General features: G+C 32.1%; 1 protein-coding gene across 2 annotated transcripts in view; it reads right to left on the bottom strand.

Annotated features, from left to right (window-relative positions):
• Positions 1–21000, bottom strand: part of LOC143236710 (sorting nexin-2-like) — a 73102-nt gene continuing 52102 nt past the window's right edge. For both annotated transcript variants that reach the window (XM_076475129.1, XM_076475130.1), the window contains 3 exons: positions 19848–19991; positions 2882–3034; positions 1–2168 (listed from right to left, as the gene is read on the bottom strand). In XM_076475129.1, the coding sequence (XP_076331244.1) occupies positions 2118–2168; positions 2882–3034; positions 19848–19991 (348 nt within the window). In that variant the 3' untranslated portion in view covers positions 1–2117. The remainder of the gene's footprint in view (positions 2169–2881; positions 3035–19847; positions 19992–21000) is intronic.

The raw sequence follows: 21000 nt of genomic DNA, 5'->3' as shown, positions 1-21000 counted from the left end.
TTCTGTGTGTACAAGATTTATTTCTAAGGTAATATTAAGTTACACTATCAACATGATAGAAATGTGTACTCCTAATGAGCAAAATACCTTTAAATAGAAACACACTTTTACCTACACATACATGGCTTTAAAAACCTAAGAAAAAATTAATGTATTATGGAACACATTTTGACTTTAAACATTAAATATACATACGTATATCACATCCACAGGCAATAAAGTTACCATTTATTAAATAACTTCTTGTTTAATAGAGATCAAAGTTTTATATATATATATATAACACAATACTCCGTGTTTCTTTCAGTGTAAAACATGGAAATTGGTTCACAAAACACCTACTAAGGTACAACTTCAATACTGGTATCTCAATTACGTCTCATTTATACATGAATAACACATTTTATCAACCTTAGACTTTAAATGACATTAAGTAAACATGAGTACTTGTCAGTAATTCCAAATAATTTAATTAATTTATGACTGGTAATTATTTTTGAAAATAACTTTATTTGACAGAAAACAAATATTTCAAATGCTGAAATACAAAACAGTAGTTTATCTTATTCAAGTTGAAAGATAAAACACATTAAAATAAGTGTGCAAAACAGTTCTCAGCTTTTTAATTAGAAACTTCACAATTTCTATCACTATGTTTAATTGATGAATATTCAAAAATTAACAAGTAAATTCAAATACCATAGCCTAAAAATCTGCTAAAACAACTACTAACAAAATACTATCTTGAATTTTATTATATAATCTTACTAATGGCTGATTAGGGTTTTGCAGTGAAGAAACCAAGTAATTATGTTACATATTAGAAAAAAATGTTTGTAGTATTATATCTTTAGTAAAAAAAAAGACAACTTCATAAAAGCACATTAAATGCACTGTAGTCACAAGACACACTATCAGTTTAAAAGAGAAATGTGAAAAACAAATCTCTATTCTAACTAGCCCAACTTCTATTTACTTTCCAAACATATTACACTCATGTTATTTGAATAACATATTAAAATGATAAATTAAAGTTCATTACTTTAGTAACTTTAACGTATGAGGCTATGATGGATATAGTGTATTGTCTCATAAAATTGTGATATGTGGTTTCATAAAATTTTTCAATTTATTGTGAATTTAACACAAAAACACAAAGTATACAAAACTCAAAAAGACAATTCTTATGAGAAAAATGTTCATGGGAAGAAAAAAAAAAGGACATTTATATGCAAATCATTATTTTATATTCAAAAAGAAAATCATGTAAAAACGTTCAATAATTACATTGTTTCTGTACTAAAAGTTAAACTACTCAATATAATGATATAACATCCAACTCAAAAAAGTATGTCTGCTAGCTTACCTGAAAAAAACATCTAACAATATTAAAATCACTGTGATCAAACAATGAATTACAAAAATTATAAAAAAAATCATTCATGCTTACTAAACCTTATTCTTGATGCTAATTCTATCAATGACTAGAGAACTACTTACTAAACTTTTCTTATTACAAAACTAACAAAATAATCATGTAAAAGATCACAAGTCAAGAGTGAAAATAGTTTGTTCTCTAAATGTTTTATAAGTTTTTAAAATAAGGTTAAATATTAGTTTCAGCTGAATATTTGCTAATCAATAACTTGTAAATGCACAATATAGGTTCACATCATGATAAATCATAGTGACGAAAAACTACTGTCAAGACTTTGTTGTTAAAAATGAGACATTATCAGAATAAATAATCATTCTGTAACTTCAGCCATGTTTTTAAGAAAAGAGATATGCATCACACAGATGAACTTGTACACTTTAAAACAAAAGGCTATTTGCTTTAAACTAATACATGTATATTGTTTACTATGAAAGACATATCTAGAAATGTCTATATCCCAACAGTTCTGTCAAAATAATTTAAACTACCAATAAAAATACTGAAAACTGGAGTCACTAGAGAAACCAGTGACAACAAGGAATGTTGAAGTGCATCAGACACTGGATCCTGCTATCTCCAAACTGTTAACCACAAATAATTCAATATTCAGCAAAGTGTATTAAACTAACCATTCTTCTTTTTTAGAGATGTGGAGCAGTTTTTGTGACTAACTTGGATTTCATGATATGGCTTTAGCCTGTGGCAGGAATGCTTCCCAGTACTTGATCAGCTGTAAAGAAAAATGGGAATTTTGCATCAGCTTTATTCCATTTAGAGTAATAAAAAGTAGAATACATGACATAAAAATAATTTTTTATCTTTATTACTTCTATTTGTTACTTCTTTACTACTATTCTATTTGTGACCAAAAGAATTTCAAATGTTAGACTTTCATTTTACTCGTTAATCTTGTGGTCAAAAGAATAATCACTCAAACTTATGTTCCTGATAAAATCTTCACTTACAAAATAATCATAAAATGTAAAAAAGTTTATTTTGGTCAACTATCTCCCTCTGAAGAGAAAAACAAAATTAAAATATATTACATTTAAAGCTTCAAATTTGTATTTTACTGGTTTTATGGCATAAGCAGATTTATTGAAGAAGCTAACATTTTTAACCCACAATAAAACTACTAAAACTGATTACCATTATAAATACCACACAAAATTAAAGCAAAACCCGAAGGAATTAATTTAGCTGCCACAAATCCTTTCTTCATACACATGGAGTGAACATTTAATACTCTTCATAATCTCTATAAGGTTAAAGAACTTTTGAATAATTGTTTATTAAGCATTTGCACTTACAAATATCCTGCAGACATGATACGCAAACAGGAATAAAATTATTTTGTCAGCATTACTTTACTATACAAGATATTTCTGTGTAATTCTGTCATATTAAGTACACAAAAAATATAATAAAGTAAACTTTGCCGACCTCTTGCTGGTTGTTTAGTAGAGATTCCATATACTTGACAATTGTATCTTTAAAGTCACGAATACGACAATTTTCGAAGTGTTCAACTTCTTTTCGAATCATTTTAGAAATACTTTCAAATTCCTCCTGCCCTCTTTCCACTTTGGCTTCCCACTAAAATTGCAAAGGAGAACAAAACATTATGCATATTTTGCTAAACATATGTAAAAAAAAATCATTTTATGAAATTCTGCATAAATAAAAGAAGGAAAACTGAGGCTTGTTGTAATCAAGATGTGGAAGTTTAGATGAATGCAGCACCTGTCTAGTTAACAGAATTATACAACATTTATCCCTTCTTAAATGTTTTAATTCACAGAATGTGTTGTTGTGCTACCTTTAAAAAATTCCTAATTAAGTTTAGTAGGACTTATTTTTTAGATGCAGAAATATATTTAAAAGCTTTCTAGTAGAAAACAAAAAAATTAAGTGAGTTATTTGTACAGAACACTCTAAAGCTTACCCTACAAGTGATGCCATTTTCATGAGTTCCAACTGAAGTTCAAATATTTTCCTTTGTGTATGAATTATTTTTTATAAATTGATTTCATTAAATTTACTACCCATTTTGTTCAATAAGATCAACACATTTTAAGATCAAAATTAGGGGGTCTGTAATCATATTTACCTTTTGGATTGTCAATACTGTAACAAAAGTATTAAAATATAAAACTCAAAGTTAACTTGTAAAGTTTACAGGACCCATTCGTGATTTACTTATGAATTTGTGATTATAATGTAGTAATATCTTTCATAATTGAGTGAAGAATAGTCATGATGATTAATTTTTTGATATTTTTAAACTCACAAATGAATATTTTCTTCAATGTTTTTAAAGGATATTACCTTGTAGGAAATACACATCAGTAATTTATTCTACATCAGACAGTATATATTATTAAATTTCTAAGTGTCAGTATTTATGTATTTAAGAGTCAACATCTAGACCATTTCTTTTAACAGTAAATTACTGAGGTGAAAATGAGAATATAACAGAACATGAAGAACAACACTGAAATCCCTATTTGGAAGAACAAAAAGACAGGGAGGAAAAACAGAATGAAAGGAAAAAGAGGGAAAAAATCAAGGAGGTGAAATTTTTACAGAATTAGGAAAAACAGTATGTGTTTGACAGAGCAGCCCAATAATTAGCAACCATTGACATGGACAAACCCTGATCAAACAACCATGTGGAGAATTGTGACAGATGAGGAACAGGCAAAAAGCCATGGCAAAATGACCTCCATATGAAGGTAGACCAATGTCTCTGGTACACTGGCTAAATGGTACAAGTAAAAAACGACACAACAGGAGAAGTGAGTACCTGAGCTGAGGCAAGGTATCAGAAAAGCCACTCATGACAATGGAGTGTAGCAATGTCTGGATGAAATGCATCTGATCATGGATGTCAGAGGAGTGACTTGAACACAAGTAAGGGCAGAGGCTTCTGCTCCAGTAAGAGCAAGAACAAAGGAACCATGTATGAGCCAGCCAGAATGGAGCAACTTGCAAAACACAGCAAGGAATAGTCTGAACAATGAAAATGGCCCTGGAGGTTAGTCTGAGAGAAGAGTAGGAATATAGATGAAGGAGCTTCCAATCCTGATTGAATGCATCCAACCCCAGAGATGAGGGGTGTGAAACAAGAGACCAAAAGGAATGCAGTTTACCATTCCAGTGAATGGCAAATGCATCTATATATGGTGCTTCTAGGCAAAAACACACCCACTGAAATACTTAAAGAGGGACCATTCCGTAGGTAGAACTTGGTTGGGACGACACAAGTGGTCAGTAACTAGATTCATAATTCTAGGAACGTGACATACTAAGATGGTTAAATTGAATCATGGGCCAGAAAGTTAAGTGTCCAAAAACACAAAGATCAGGACTTGGCTTTTCTTGGATGGTGACATAGCTGATGACAGTGGAATTGTCAGAGTGAACCATAATTGCCCACTCCTGAAAAAGCTGAAGGAAATAAGACATAGCTTGATAAACAGCCAAAAGTTCAAGGTTGATATGGAATGTACACAATTAGCCATTGCCCTGAAATCTCCCTGGATTTGAGGAAAGCTTTCCAATCTATCAAGAAAACAGCTGTGATCAAATGAGTATCAGAATGAGGTGGACAAATAGAATCCCCACCATGGTCATTTGTCTGTTAAGCCACCATGCAAGATTGACCCTAATCTAAGGGATTGTGGGAGAAGTTCCACTGGTTGATAAGCATTCACTAAAGGGATAACATGTGCCCCACCCAGAAGAATGAGCTTTCAAGGAAGTCTAGGTTCCCAAAGGAGACAGAATATGTTTGGGGTGAAAGAAAGTAGTAACATTTTAGAAATACAACCCCCTCCCCAAAAAAAAGAAGATTCACAGGCCTCATGGTGTCACACACTAACTTGCTTTGTTGAAAGAACAATAAAATATTTATTATTAAAACTAACATGAATTAAAAGTATTTATCTTAGTACCATGCTAACACCTCAGCTCATGCCAGAGTGAAGTTTAATGTAAATCCTTTTAGTTTCTACTTTCAAGGAAATTTTTGTAAAATAAAAAAGGCAGATTTTAAAGTATTTTAACAAAAAATAAGTATGGAACCATTAAAACTAATTTACTATCTTTACATAGCATGCAAAACACAAATGTGATAGAGGCTTCCAACCAAAAAACTAAGCATTTAAAAATTTATATCATTATATGAAGAAAATGAGTTAGTTCTATGGAAAATAGAGTGTTAAAACTGCTAAGGCTTTTATATGATATACTCATGATTTTGTTAACTTTAAAAATGTGTGAAATGTAAAACAAAATACAACTAGCTGAATTTCTGTTTATGGCACCACTAATTCCAAAAATCACTATTTTCAACATATTCAAGTTAGAGAAAAGCACTGAACACATGCAAAGACCATATGACAAATTATACTTCCATTCCCCAAATAAAAATTACAATTGCAGGAAATCAAAATTAAGGTTAGCAGTTTGGTTTGTTTTACTCAAAAATGTTAATAAATGTTCTACAAATACAAATTTTAACAGTGCTTCCACAAACCAGGCATCCAGGATTTGAGGTGTATGGCAGATCTTAATTTATAACACTATTCCCAAATGAGCTAAAACTTTACTTTTAGCATTGTTAGATTAAACTAAAATTCAACAGAAAGTCTTATGATATAAGCTGCAGATTTAGTGATGCTATTGCAAGTTTTTGACTCCCATAATACACAGTAGAAAACTTAGAAGAGGTATTTGTGGTGTTGTGTCGTTGATTTACCTGCTCGGCCTCTTGGCTAAGAACAAGTATAGTTTATTGTAACATGGAGTAACATGGTGCAAAGAATCTTTAATACAGTCATGTAGAAAGCATGCAGTCAATTGTTCTTGTCAAGAGCAATGAAACCTGATGCCTTTCATCGAGCTTTTTCATTTAGAAAGTTTGATGTCGTTTTGGATTCAACACCAAAGAATTGTCGAGTTGAAGAGACATCATTCCCATGCTCTGTTGGAGAACTACATTAACATCTTGCTTTTCTTGGATAATCTGCATCATTTCTTAGGCATCATAAAGTCCAAGGGATCCTAAGAAGTACAGCTAGATATTTCAGTTTCATCACTCTCCAGTGGAATAGCATAATCAATCCTTCCATTTTACTTTCTTTGTGCCTTTAATTTGCTCTGTAGTTGTTTCTCACTTGTTTTTCATGCCATTTTGGTCTTGGGTATAAACCACTGTATCATGACATCAAGGGCATTTCTCACAAGTACCAATCATATGCACTTTGCATTTACAAGCCATTTTCTTCTCTTTGTATATTAACATTGATTTATCAATATAAGATCAGTACACTTACTCACCAATTGTTGGTATCTGTTTTGTGGCCAGCTGTGTATCTTGTTTTCACAAATGGTATGGCAATCACCTGATATTTGCCCAATCAGGTTTTGATAAAAGTGTTAACCAATAAACAAATGATCCAAAATGACTTGAAAAAAATATGCTGTGCATAATCCTGGGTGGTTAACCCATGGAAGCACTGTTAAAACTGAACTTCTGTAAGAATTTTATTTTCAAATGATTTGAAAGGATTATATGTCCCTTTAAACCAATCAAAATATGACATATGGCATAGAAAGGGAATGTCAAAGACTGAAAATATTTTGAAGCCATAATCAGGGTCTGGCAACTGTTTTTCACAGTTAATTTTGTTGTTTTTTTTAATTTTCAAGCATCATAGTGGCTTGTAAATTTTGACAATAGTTCTGGCTAAATAAAAGAGAGAAACCTCTTCTATGATAACAGTTTAAGTATAACCATCTCTACTTTTTAACAACTAAACACACAAAAGGCAGAGAACCAGTATTACAAAAAGGTTTAATTTTCTCTAGTTCTTTGGTAACAGGGCTGACTGCCACTTTTATAATGTAATCAGAGCAAAAAGTGTGAGTGCATTCATACATCTCAAACCCTAAAACCTTTGATTCACCATCCAACATGCTAGCCACTATGCCACATCCAGTCAATCAGAACAGACATACAGTTAGTTCCAGTTTTATAAATACAAATTTTTGGCATCTAATCCAAAAGCCTAGCAAAGATAATATTTATAAATATAATACAAAAGCTTCAAAGAGAATAAAGTAACACCGAAACTTAGCACCATTGTTTATAAAATTCATCCTAAAGCTTAATAAAAATAATATTAATATACCAAACCCCAGTGAAGTTAAGATAATCAAGTACTCAAAATTCATAAGATATATTTCAAATACTGCAAGAGAAGAAATTTGAAATATTAATTTGTGACTGCACTAATTAGACTTAAATCTCAATCCATAAAAGTGTTAAAAAGGAATATATTGAACAATGACTCTTTTATTGGTACAATGAATCTTGCTCTCTACTTATATAATAGCAACAAGCACATTAAGAATCAGCTTCCATTTTACAACTTAAATTTCAATACAATTAAAGAAGTAAGTTTTACTATCAAGTATTAAATCAGTTATTTCTATTACAGCTTTAGGAATTATAATAGTTCTTTCTTATACTAAAAATTAATCAATAACCATAAATATTTTATTTATAGCTTAGTTATTGATAAAGACCAACTAAATCAAACACACACTTAATAACAATTTCGTTTACATAATTTATTGAACTACATAAATATAATGCTTATAAAATTAATAGTAAATTTTGAATAGAGGAATTTAAACATACTTAATTATTGTGTTTTAATCAATTGAATGGAATTACAAGTTTTGATACCTTTATTTAATTATTCTAAATAAGAAAACTAGTGATTTAGGCCACCAAGGATGTTGATATTTTGATAAGGTTATTTTACAACACATTCGCTGAGCATACAAATAAAAAACATATTTTTAAACTATAAATCTTACAACCATCCCCAGTGGTTAACAAAAACTAAAAATGAAGTATATATTCCGTAACTGGAGGTTGGTTTGGCTTATTCACACAAATAACGTTTATTAGAATTGCCCTTTTAACAGAAATAACAGCAGTAGAATATGGTCCGGTGATTTTGTTCAGCACAACTGATGAGTTACGATGTTGAAGAAAGGTCTCTTGGGTAGTGACTTGTGGCAGACAAAAGACAGATCTGAAATACTATTTCTCCATGTCTCTGCTTTTGAATCCATGACACACAAATTATGAGAAATTTGAAAGAAAAAAATGCAATTAAACAACTTTTATCATATTTGAGACCTATTCATTTCCATATGTTTTATAATTCATCAATCAGTTGGATTAATGATTCAAAACATGACAATTTCACATGATGTTACTATTGCAGTCACATCTTGGTCAGAGACTAGCAAGGAAATAAAAAAAAAGTGATTGAAATACCATTGCTAATAAAAGTAGTATGAAAAATGTTACATTCAAGCAATGTAATTTCTTACAGGAATGCCAAATAGTTATAACTATAAAAATACGCATCAAAATTCAACACAGTCACCTTTCACAAACATTTTGAGATCAAAGAGGAAAAAAAGACTCCACAATTACACTTTTCAGTTCTATAAAAATTATCCTAACATATGGAATGGAAAATAGATGTCATGGATTGACTAATTAGCCATAAATATGTGTACTTCTTTAATCAGGAACTAGTGGTAACTGGATCACTTCCCAACAATATAATCATACACCAGTACTCGATGCATCTTCTACATGCCTTTATTGTCTTCTACAAATGATGTTTTATTATACAAATAATTGTAACAAAAATATACATTCTTAAAGATATTTTTTATAAATTATATTTGAAGAAATAAATTATTCAAAATATATTCTTCAAGTAACAGACATTTTTCACTTACTTCATAAAAATTTAACATTTTCCTAAGCTGAAAATGTAGTTCCAGTAATACTTACCTGTGCTGACACTATAGCTATTTCTCAATACTTTATTCATGTAAGTACTGAAAATGGTTGCTCCAGTTTCTCATATTGCTAAGGGGAACACTGATAAGTTTCGGGTAAAAGTTGGATTGAAGACAAATAATCGTGAATGCAAAATGAATCCAAGCAAACTGTGATATATTTAAGATGATCACAGGTTCCAATCCAGACCCCCCCCCCATAGGTACAAAAAGGGAGTCCACTGATTAAGAATTAAAATAGTCTTCTTCCTGGCAGTGATAAAACAAAGTATGCTGATCTGATAAATGTTGGGAACAAGCCATAGTTATCCCATCACATAACATAGACTATAAACAATATCAGGAGGAGGAGGAAACACCAAGTAATCACCTGATGTCCTTTCTGCTAACATGGAGAGAGTAGAGTCAAACACAATAGGAGAAACTCCCAAAACCCTACAAACTCTAGTAATCAACTGAAAAAAAAACAGGCTGCTCAAAATGATCCTCTGTTGAGGATAACCTAGTAAAAGAAGGAGCCCGGAAAAAGCAAATGTAAATTCTTGCCAGTTGTTCCTGGGTCATATAAAAATGCCACACCAGGATATGTGTCTCTATTGCACAAAAGATCACGTCACAAATAGCCTTGACTGAGTGACCCTTCTCCCAGCTGTTGACAAATACCATACAGCAGAGTTGAAAGAGGTCTTGTTGACCTCTTTAGTAGAAAAAGTAGAAACCCTGGAAATCAAAAAATATCTACAGTGTCAACAGAAGTATGCAATGGAAAAATGTACTTAATTATAATAATACATTGAAACATTTAACATCATAAAATTTTACTGATGTGAGAATTTTTTTACTTTAGAACCAAATGATTTATATGATAATATTCAACTTAATTAGTACTATTAAAAAGTAACAACAATTACAAGCTGATGATGTTTAATATTAAAATTACAAGTAAAAGTGCAAATAAATTAGAATGGTTGAAACACATTATTTCATTCTAACTGATGTACCTGTTCACTGCACATTGTACAGAATACAGTAAACAACTGATGTACAGTAGGACAAAGTTTAAGTCATCTAGTACAATGATATTCTTAACTATAAAATGAAATTTAAGTTGTAGTTTGTTTCAATCCTAAAGAATATTTTGAATTTTTAATATCTGATATAAAAGTGACTTGAAAAAAAGTTTTACATTAATGATTACATGTACATAGTACTACTGAACGATAACGTGTTGACTTAATTACAGAGCCGAGTATCCACACATTTATTTTGAAACTGTACTGCGTTAGAGATGACGGAACACAGAAACTTGTGCAGCCTAACTCCCAAAATTTAAACTACACTCTATATTTTTCTTCTCGTAGCCTATTTATATCACATACCAGAAAAAAGTTTAAACTGAACGTATCATAGAACGTGTATTAAATTATTGTTACATAATTATGGTTAAATGAGGATTAAAAAATATAATTACTGATTACTGAGAAAAAGTATTAATGTTTTAAGATATATAGATACAGGGAAGAAAAAAAACAAGGTCATCATATTTAAACTGCTGTCATCTAAAGCTATTAAATGACACATAACTCGCATAAAAATCACCAATTACACCTAACTTTTGTATCAGTAACTAATATTTAAATATAATGCAATTAATCCTTTGTATCGAAACCTGGTTCTTTTCAACGTGCCATGACTTTTCATAGCATTACGCCTAAAACTTAATTAAACAAATCTATTATCAATTCTTATATTTTCTAAGTTTTACTTTCAAATTTCAAAAAGAAATATCTGAAAAACTTTAAATATTCATTTTTCCATGGCATGCCACGTATCTGAACTCTAAAATCTTAAAATCAGAATTTTCTTATTTTAGTAATAGGCTTCTACCATTTCCAATCAATAAGAAACACAATGATACATAATTATACACAAATTCTAAAAGTTGAACTCCTGCCTTCTTTATTTTCTGAAGCCATCAGTAAATTTGTCAAACTATCAAAGAATCTTCTCCCCTCTTTTTCTCTGATGTTCAAGACTGTTTATTAATCTACTCTACATGGCTGATGGACTTATTTCTAACTAATAAAAACAGCTCATTTTCATCTATACAAATATTAGGAGTTGCCATTTAGCTTTCTACCCTTAAACATTAGTTAGCAAAATGTTTTGGTTGGTGGTTATATTTTGTTGTTTGAAATCATTAAGAAATTTTTAAAATTCATATATATTTTTCATAAAAAGCCAGATAAATTATAGTTATTTTGGTACATTCTCTTCTAGTCACTGATATATTTTGTGTTCTAAAATGCATAATTGAAAGCTACATGAAATATTTTTGGAAACCCAAATTTGTGAAATTTCACTAGGCTGGTGAAAAAGCATTTTCAATTTTTCTGAAATGCAAACATCTTCAATTATACAATAAGTACTACAAATCTTTGTTTTCATGTATATACCTTATTCAATATTATATGGAATTTTAAAAAGTAACTAAACTGTAAAAATTAGAAACTTCTCCACTTAGTTTATCCAAACTTCACAAAATTAAAATGCCTAAACTTTTACAAGCAAGAGCTTTTGGGTAATATGACCCTAATGTTTACATCAGTTACTGGGGAAACAGCTCAATGGGCTTCAACTAAGGTTACAGACTTTTTACAGAAGCTATTACTGTTCTTGTGATACAAAGTACAGAAATGAAGCCATAAAATTAAAAGGAAGCAAATATTGAAAGGTTGATGGTTGAATCTACTAAAACAAGTACTTTAGAAATGTCTGATAAGTTTTGCAGTAAATGCAGAGGAAACAAATGCAAGTATTCATTTCCCTTCAATATTTTCAACTTTTTATTTCTCTGTACAATGTTGAATTTGGTACCATCTGTACTAGGGTAGAGAAAGTAAGAGAAAAATAGTGTCACAGAAATAAAACAAACTGTAAGATAAAAGTTAACACTTTCTTAAATTGAAAATGTATTCCAATAATATTTACCTCTTCTTACACTGCTGCTAGAGCTTCCTTCCTTTGTCCATCTGAGCATCATTCTGATTTTTTTCTCTCTTGCTCCAGTCTTTTATTTTACACTTTATTGCCCTTAATAGTATTTGTTTCTTGACACTTTCCACTTATGTTAATGCACCCTTTATCCCAGTATTGTACATATAAGTACCTCATTCAGATAATATTATCACCTTTCAAAACTGGCTCATTCTTCAGCTCCCAGTACCAGCTCTTAGTGGGGAGGAAGGGTACAAGAATAGGTAAGTATTACTGGAAATACATTTTCAATTTAAGAAAATGTTAATTTTCAAAACATACTTACCTCCTCTGACACTACAGCTGTAATTCCATAGTGATAAGGTGGAGGAGCTGGTGAGGGCATTATCATTACCAAATGCATTTGTGTAAATTATGGTCATACCAACAAAAGATTAGCATCCTTGTAGGGAAACCACACTACATCTGGAACAGGTATGCTCTTCACCTGGAACCCATGTTATGCATTGCAGGTAAAATTTGGTATAATCTGTTACCATTACTGGCAAGGTATCAACCAGGTAGCTTAAAGTTGGAACTATAGGAGAGCTATGGGCCCTAAATCCCATTTTGAAGGATAGATCACTTGGATTGCAATCTATAAACTTATGAATCAATCCCAACCTGTGGCTATAAAGAGATGTGTTCCAAGCTACTGGAATCATGACGAGAAGGTAAGTTACAATGAAACAGACAAACCCTCTCCTGTACCTGAAGAAGTCCAAAAATCAACACCCCAAAATCAAAACGATGAGATCCTATACGCCATACTCAACCAAAGTAAACAGATTTCATCCATTCTGAAATTATGAACACTCATCCTCATTTGCCAAGGTAGATTCCAGTTGTCCTCGGAATTAGTGCAAAGACAGAACAAACTGTGCTCAACAAGGACTGAGGATGGAAACATACAACATTTAGAATTATAAGAAAACAATGGACCCTCTTAGATCAACAATATACTCAAGAAATATTCATCAAATAGAAAGGCCATGCTCAACCCAATTGGATAGCCAAACATTAAACCTAAAAATTAGACTCCCTTGTAGGCTAGTGCCTCTCCTATCAACATCTGGGGTAAAAAAAAAAAACAACATTAACGACCCTTCCTGGTTAGGAGGGCCCCCAAACTCTCTCTTTTCTCCAAGAGTGAAGGAAATTCACTTAAGCATTCTGGAGGAATAACCAGTGATGGGAAACCCAGTGTGGTAAGGACTCCCTTACCTCCACTAATAGAATATGGGTAATGGTGGAAATGCAAACTGGGGAGTCCTGAGGAATAATGCTCTTGAAACAGCACAATAAGTGAGCTAAGTTCTCTAATTTTTTTATTCAATCCAATGATGAGCAAAGACAAGCAAGTTCCCTTTATGCTTTACTCATTAGAGTGCATGAGTGGTAGTCCAGCACTACAAAATAATACCATCTGGTTTGCTTCTTGGTGGTCTTTTGCTACACCTTGTTTTTATATAACTTGTTGCAATCTGGATAAAGTATATTGTGTTAATGGTTGCTAATGCAAATTTGGTTTGGTAAAAAGCACACTTGTCTGGGAAATACTTTTCATAGAATGGAATTCTGGAATGTAAAAAAAAGAGACAAAATTACTAATGACGTAACTCACACCTTATAATCTAGTAAATGTGGTTCAGATAGCAACAAGAGGTTGTCTAAAACCATCAGAGAAAGATACTGCAAATGATGAGAAAAAAGTATTGTGGGAGGTCCACATATCAGACATACAATGCCCTTCAGCAGATGATTCAATTGGGCTGTTAAGAACATAGAAATATGACAAATCTGATGACATTTAACTCATAGAAGTCTTCTTGCTTCCAAATATAGCCCAGGATAAGTAATAAGGATCAATTTATATACCAAACTCATTAAGGTAACTGGAGATAAATCCTGGAAAACTGAAGGATCCTAATGAATAAAAAACTTGTTGTCTAGCACCTCAAAAGGTATTAGAGCTGGCAACATAACAAATAATCTGGACACAATCAGTCACAAAGGTAAGAAGTAGCAGTCAGATGAACTGGGGAAAAAGATTTATCCCCTTCTCTGGCTTCCAGTGTCTTATGTAAGGTGGATCTGTAAGGAGGATGTAGCTAGAATAATAAAGCATCCTTACACTTCTCGTACAGTCGCCGTGATGAAATAATAATCAGTGATGACGAGAAACCCACTTGTTGAGAAATTTATATGCAAAAACGGCTCGTTTGGGCTGAGAAAACACTTTACATAGAAGAGCGAACAACGTTTCGACCTTCTTCGGTCATCGTCAGGTTCACAAAGAAAGAGGTAACTGACCGGAAGCTGACCACATGTTTGAAAGGGGTTGTGTAACTGTGTGTCGAAATGTAGAGGGCGGTATTAGATGTTTGAATATATAATTTTATTTATTATATTAATATAGGTATAAAGGCGTTCCTTTATATTGGTTTATTTTGGGTTTAAGTTGTTGTATAAGTAAGGCTTCTTTAATTTTACGTTTGTTTATGTTTGTTTCTTTATTTAGTATTTGAGTGTTTTCTATGGTTATGTTGTGTTTATTTGACTTGCAGTGTTCGAAAACGTGTGAAGGTGACTTTTTATGTTCTTTGAATCTGGTTTCCATTTTTCTACTTGTTTCTCCAATATAGAAAAGAACAACTAACCCCTAATTTTGTAAAGGTAAAACTTTCAAAAAATTTTAATACATACACAAACATTATCCAAAATTTACAGAAAAAACTACTGAAAGCCATGTTGAACACAAAATACAAAGAACTACATGACTTACAAAACAAAAAATGAATCTAGACCATCAACTGGCATGCTGCATTAAACCAGAGATTCTGGGACTTATACAACGAAACATAAATCAAATCAATACTAAAACAACAGAGACAAAAGATCTGCCACAACAAAAAACTAGAAAAACTAAGATGCAAACAACAGAAAAGACACCAAAACGACAAACCGTTGACTAACCTCATAATTAACAGATCCGACCAGTCAATTAAACACAGACGAGATACATCTACTTAACAAAGGACTCAACTGCTATAGCACCTAGGTACATTCCAACCATAGAAATCAAAACATGTTTAGAAGACCTAGCCAGGAGACTTGTGATACTTTCTACAGAGAACAAAAACAAGGAAACAACCAAAAACAACCAACAGAAAGAAGACAACTTAGATAATTTTATTGACATCCAACAGCCAACCTTCCCAGGTAAAATTACAAATTTATATTTTCCAGAAACACCTAAAAACAACATCTTAAACGATTTTCTCAAAGAATTTTCTCACAAAACCATCAACATAATTTCACAAAACAGAAAACTGAAAAACAACCTTACAAAAAGAGACATTAATTGCATTAAAAACCTAAAACAAGACAAAAACATAAAAATTCTAAAAGCAGATAAAGGTAACGCTATAGTCATAATGAACACAGAATGAATACATCCAAAAATGAATAACATCCTATCAGACACGAACAAATTTAAACCAATACACACAAATCCAACAAATGAAAAAAGCCAACACAATTTCACAAACACTTTATTCCTACCTCACGTAAAACCGACTCACGCACACCGCAAATATACGCATCCCCAAACCTCATAAACCAGATTGTCCATTACGACCAATAATGTCCACATATGAATCGTTTAATTACAACCTTGGTAAATACATAGCATGGGCATTCTCCAAATATGTAACATCAGCCAGCTCATTTATCAAAGACTCTTTTAATTTCAAGTCTAATCTAAATCAACTTAATCATAAAGCCTTAATGGCCAGTTTCGATGTTATATCCCTCTTTACAGAAGTTCCAACCACTGAAGCCTGCAAGATAGCCTTAGAACTCTATATCCGAGACCCTAACCCAACTATAGAAATTCCCAGTAACCAGTTAGCAACCCTCATAGAATTCACCACGATAAAGACAAACTTCATGTTCAACAACCAAAACTATATACAAACAAACGGCCTAAGCATGGGCAACCCAGTATCACCAGTTCTAGCCAATATTTTTATGACACAAGCAATTAACACAGCATTACATCCACCACTATACTGGTATAGATATGTAGATGACACGGTTGCGGGATTCAAATCTACAGAACACATACTTAATTTTTTCAATCACATTAACTCTATACATCCCAACATCAACTTCACATGTGAACAGGAAGAAAACAATCAAATATCATTTCTTAACCTCAAAATTACAAGAACTGATACACAATTTCAAACAGAAATCCACCAAAAATCACCCATACTGGACTATACATTCCTTGGGACTCAGCACATGAAACAAAACAAAAACTCAACATACTAAGAAACCAAATAAACACAGCCATAAAACTATGCTCACCAGATAAAATTAACGATGAATTAGACAAAATAAAACAATACTTCACCAACATCAATAAGTTTCCTCCACAAACCGTAGAAAACATTATACGCACACACCTAGACAGAAAGCAAAATCAACCAACTAAAGTAAATACAGCTCACGAATCAAAAAACCATGAAACCATATACTGCTGTATACCATATATTCCGACATCAGCAAACAAATAACCAACATTTGGCAAAATTAGTTACAAAATATGACATTCCAATTAATACCAAATTTATTCAAAACCCGCACAAAACTGAGGTCTATACTATGTAAAACTACACTGACAAACACCACACCAACATTATTTATAAAATACAATGTGATAACTGCCACGACTTCTATATTGGAGAAACAAGTAGAAAAATGGAAACCAGATTCAAAGAACATAAAAGTCACCTTCACACGTTTTGAACACTGCAAGTCAAATAAACACAACATAACCATAGAAAACACTCAAATACTAAATAAAGAAACAAACATAAACAAACGTAAAATTAAAGAAGCCTTACTTATACAACAACTTAAACCCAAAATAAACCAATATAAAGGAGCATGCTTTATACCTATATTAATATAATAAATAAAATTATATATTCAAACATCTAATACCGCCCTCTACATTTCGACACACAGTTACACAACCCCTTTCAAACATGTGGTCAGCTTCCGGTCAGTTACCTCTTTCTTTGTGAACCTGACGATGACCGAAGAAGGTCGAAACGTTGTTAAACTCTTCTATGTAAAGTGTTTTCTCAGCCCAAACGAGCCGTTTTTGCATATAAATTTCTCAACAAGTGGGTTTCTCGTCATCACTGATTATTATTTCATCACTGCGACTGTACGAGAAGTGTAAGTTTTTGTGTTTTTCTCAGTGTATTTGTACTTACCTGTTACCTGTTACCAATAAAGCATCCTGTGTACACGCAGCACAAACAACTCTAACTAGTGAAATCTACAGGCGAGCAGCAACAAAAAATAAACCTTGAGGGAAAGACAACACATGATACATGAGGCTAAGGACTCGAACAGATGTTAAGAAAGAGCATGTAATATCATCTTAACATCCCACATATGTAATTGAAACAGTCTTTTGAGTCAAAGGATCCAAAAAGATTTGAGAACAGAAAGTGCTGGGGGCTCAAATAATTTCTGTCTCAGTAAGTGTCTAAAGATAGTCATTAAATTAATTGTAGAGGGTGCTAAACCTTTATCAAAGAGCCAGGTCAAAAACCAATCTATGGTTAGCACTTCTGGATACAGTGGGTTCAACCTCTTCGCACTACATCATTGTCAACATGTGTCATTTCTGTTGGTAAATGTCCACTGTGTGACAATGCAGAGACTGAAACAGATACGTGGTAACCTAAAAAGTTAATTCCTGATGCCATGTGAAGGAGCACATAACTTCTATGCATAAAGCCTTAGCTTTGAGACTGCTGGGTGTATAATGTTGGATCATGGCTGCTTCAACAGAGAAGGCCAAAGAGAAAGTGGAAGAAGTGAGCACTCCTAGCAGTACTGTAGAAATGGAAAAACCAGTGTTTAGCCAGACTACCAACATAACATAACAAGACATTGAATGAATCATAACTAGAACTCTGGATAACAGATAAATTTGTGGGAAGGCATAGAGGTGCAATCCTATCTAGTCCTGACTTAATGCATCTATCACCAATGGCCAAAGATGAGGTACCAGAGACCAAAGCATTGTTAGTTGAGTATTCCAATGAGTGGCAAACACATCAATCATCAGTGTTCCAAACCGAGAACAAATTGAACAGAAAACCTTGAGAAGTAGCAACCATTCTGTCAGCATTGATCTAATACCAAATTAATCACCCCTGAAACATGGCAAGCTAGTAGATATGATGGGAGTAAGTCTAATAAAGGAGATCTAATGTTTGAAAACACAGAGATTTGGATCAAGTGCCCCCTTGATGGGAAATGTGAGACACTAAAGTGAAACTGTTGGAGTGAAGCATAATGATTTTTTTTTCCCTTAATAAATCCAGATCTTGGGATATTGCCCTTTAAATAGCAAGTTCTAAAATATCGATGTATAGTGAAGCCTTGTCATTCATCCATAGATCCTGGAATTTCTCACCATTAAAATATTCAACCCATCTGTGAAACAATGCATCTATGAACAGAAGGATCTCTGAAGAAGGTGATGGCAAAGGAACACCTATCATAGTATTCTTCCAATCTAAAAACCACTTGAAATCAAATATGTTGAACTTGAATAAAGAAACTGAGTAGTCCTGTGGATCAATGTTCATGATCCTTTGTTTGTACAAAGAACACTAAATGGATCTCACAAGCACTCGTTCCAAAGAAATGAGAGGTTCAAGTGATGCCAGCATCACCAAAAGAGAATGAACCATATATGCAGTGGGAGAGGAAGATATGAGTGAGAGTCGGACTGCCTGTTCCATAGCATGGAGCCAGATGGGATTCATTTAAGCCCAAATGATACATATTGAAAAAAAAAAGACATCCAAATGGGTAGTACATTGAGTTGATGTGAGAATACATAATAGACTCATAATATTCACTAAAATATTGTGAAATTTCACTAAGATACACAAAGTAAACCACAAATTATTGTAAATATTATAATATATAGTTTTCACAGTTATGGGGATAGTCAGTTTGAATAAATTCATGAACAGAGAGACGAAAATACCATGAGACAGTGAATTCCAACTGGTCAGTGTTTGGGTCAACAACGTTGTCATTTATACTTCTACTCAGACAGTAAATAAATTTCAAATAATTTTAATTAATTTCAACAAGTTCTATATATTATATAAAAAATTACAAGTTGTAGAAAAAATAGTATAACTTGTCAAACTTTAAGTAAAAACACAGTAAAGCAATGCATTATGCTGTTGTTCAAAAGAAAGACCAGTTTTCCTTCCCAATAAACTAAAAATTAAACTGGCAACTAAGATTATAGAACTATGGAGACCATTAGCACAGAGTTTTCTGTGAATGTTATTTAAATATAAACATTCAGTGAGATACATATATGGACATCAAAATAGATACATAAATAACAATTTCCTACCTCTATCACTTCTTCATGAGCTTGAGCAATTTTGTCTGACTTTCCAGCAAGCTCCAACTTAGCCTTTTGTTCCCGTTTCTTGGTAAGCATCTGCTGAGCATGTTGCCATGTCTGATATACTTTAACACGTTGATGAAATACATCCTGATAAAAAATAACTTTTATATGAGAATAGTTGCAGAAATGTAGGTGATTAACTACAGAAACAAAACAGCATTCAAAAGCTCATAGATTTTTCAATGCAAGAAATGTAAAGCTTTTAAAAGGTCAAAGACTACAGGTGTAACAAAGTAACTATTTCAAGGGTTAAAACATAATTCAAAACTAATTTTAGATGAGCTCACAAAATGAAGAATAATGATACAGTACAAAAACTGGCTGGATGCCAGATGAAATGGTCTTCATAATGTAAAGAATACTGCTCAATTATATGCAACCTTTTTCAATGATTCCTTCGTTTTCAGGCAGTGTTTAGCATTAAATAACAGATATGATGATATCTAAATTAAAACAAAAAAAAACCTTTTGTAATCATTTCAGATGCTAGCTGTTTGATATAGTCTTTTGGCATAAAGGATAAATTGATAACACTTATGAAAAGAAATAAACAGCTAATATCTGAAATGATAATTTTTATTATTGTTACTATAGTTTATTCAGAAAATGATTAATGACTATTAGACATTACAGTAACAAAGAATAAAAATTGTCATTTCAAAATTTACAGTCCAAGACTGTCATATAACACAATACTGATCATCTTTACTGTTGAAAATTTTTGTGCCTCAAAATATTGAGAATATTTTTAACATTGTTAGTAGCTTGAATGTCAGGTACCTTTGTATAATTAATCAACTTTTGGATTAGTTATAATCACAATGGACATTAGTATAGGGGTGTTTATTTATAAACTGGAATTTTTATGAACCACAGCAAGATGAAAGCTACATGTGACAAGGGGTTATTCACAATTTGTCTACTTTGACTAACAATTACCATTTGCAAGTCTAATTTTTTTTAGTGTCATTCTGATAGGATAAAGATTTGACTTGTTAAGTATTTTGACCTCATCTTAATATTAAATAAAAACTAATATTCACAAAAATATGCATTAAAGTACACAATAACAAAACTAGTTTCACAAATTAAATGA

Source organism: Tachypleus tridentatus, chromosome 13 (genome assembly GCF_004210375.1).
Source record: "Tachypleus tridentatus isolate NWPU-2018 chromosome 13, ASM421037v1, whole genome shotgun sequence".
NCBI classification, from domain to species: domain Eukaryota; kingdom Metazoa; phylum Arthropoda; class Merostomata; order Xiphosura; family Limulidae; genus Tachypleus; species Tachypleus tridentatus.
Note: the sequence above shows the minus strand (reverse complement) of the source record. Positions and strands in the feature narration are given on the sequence as shown.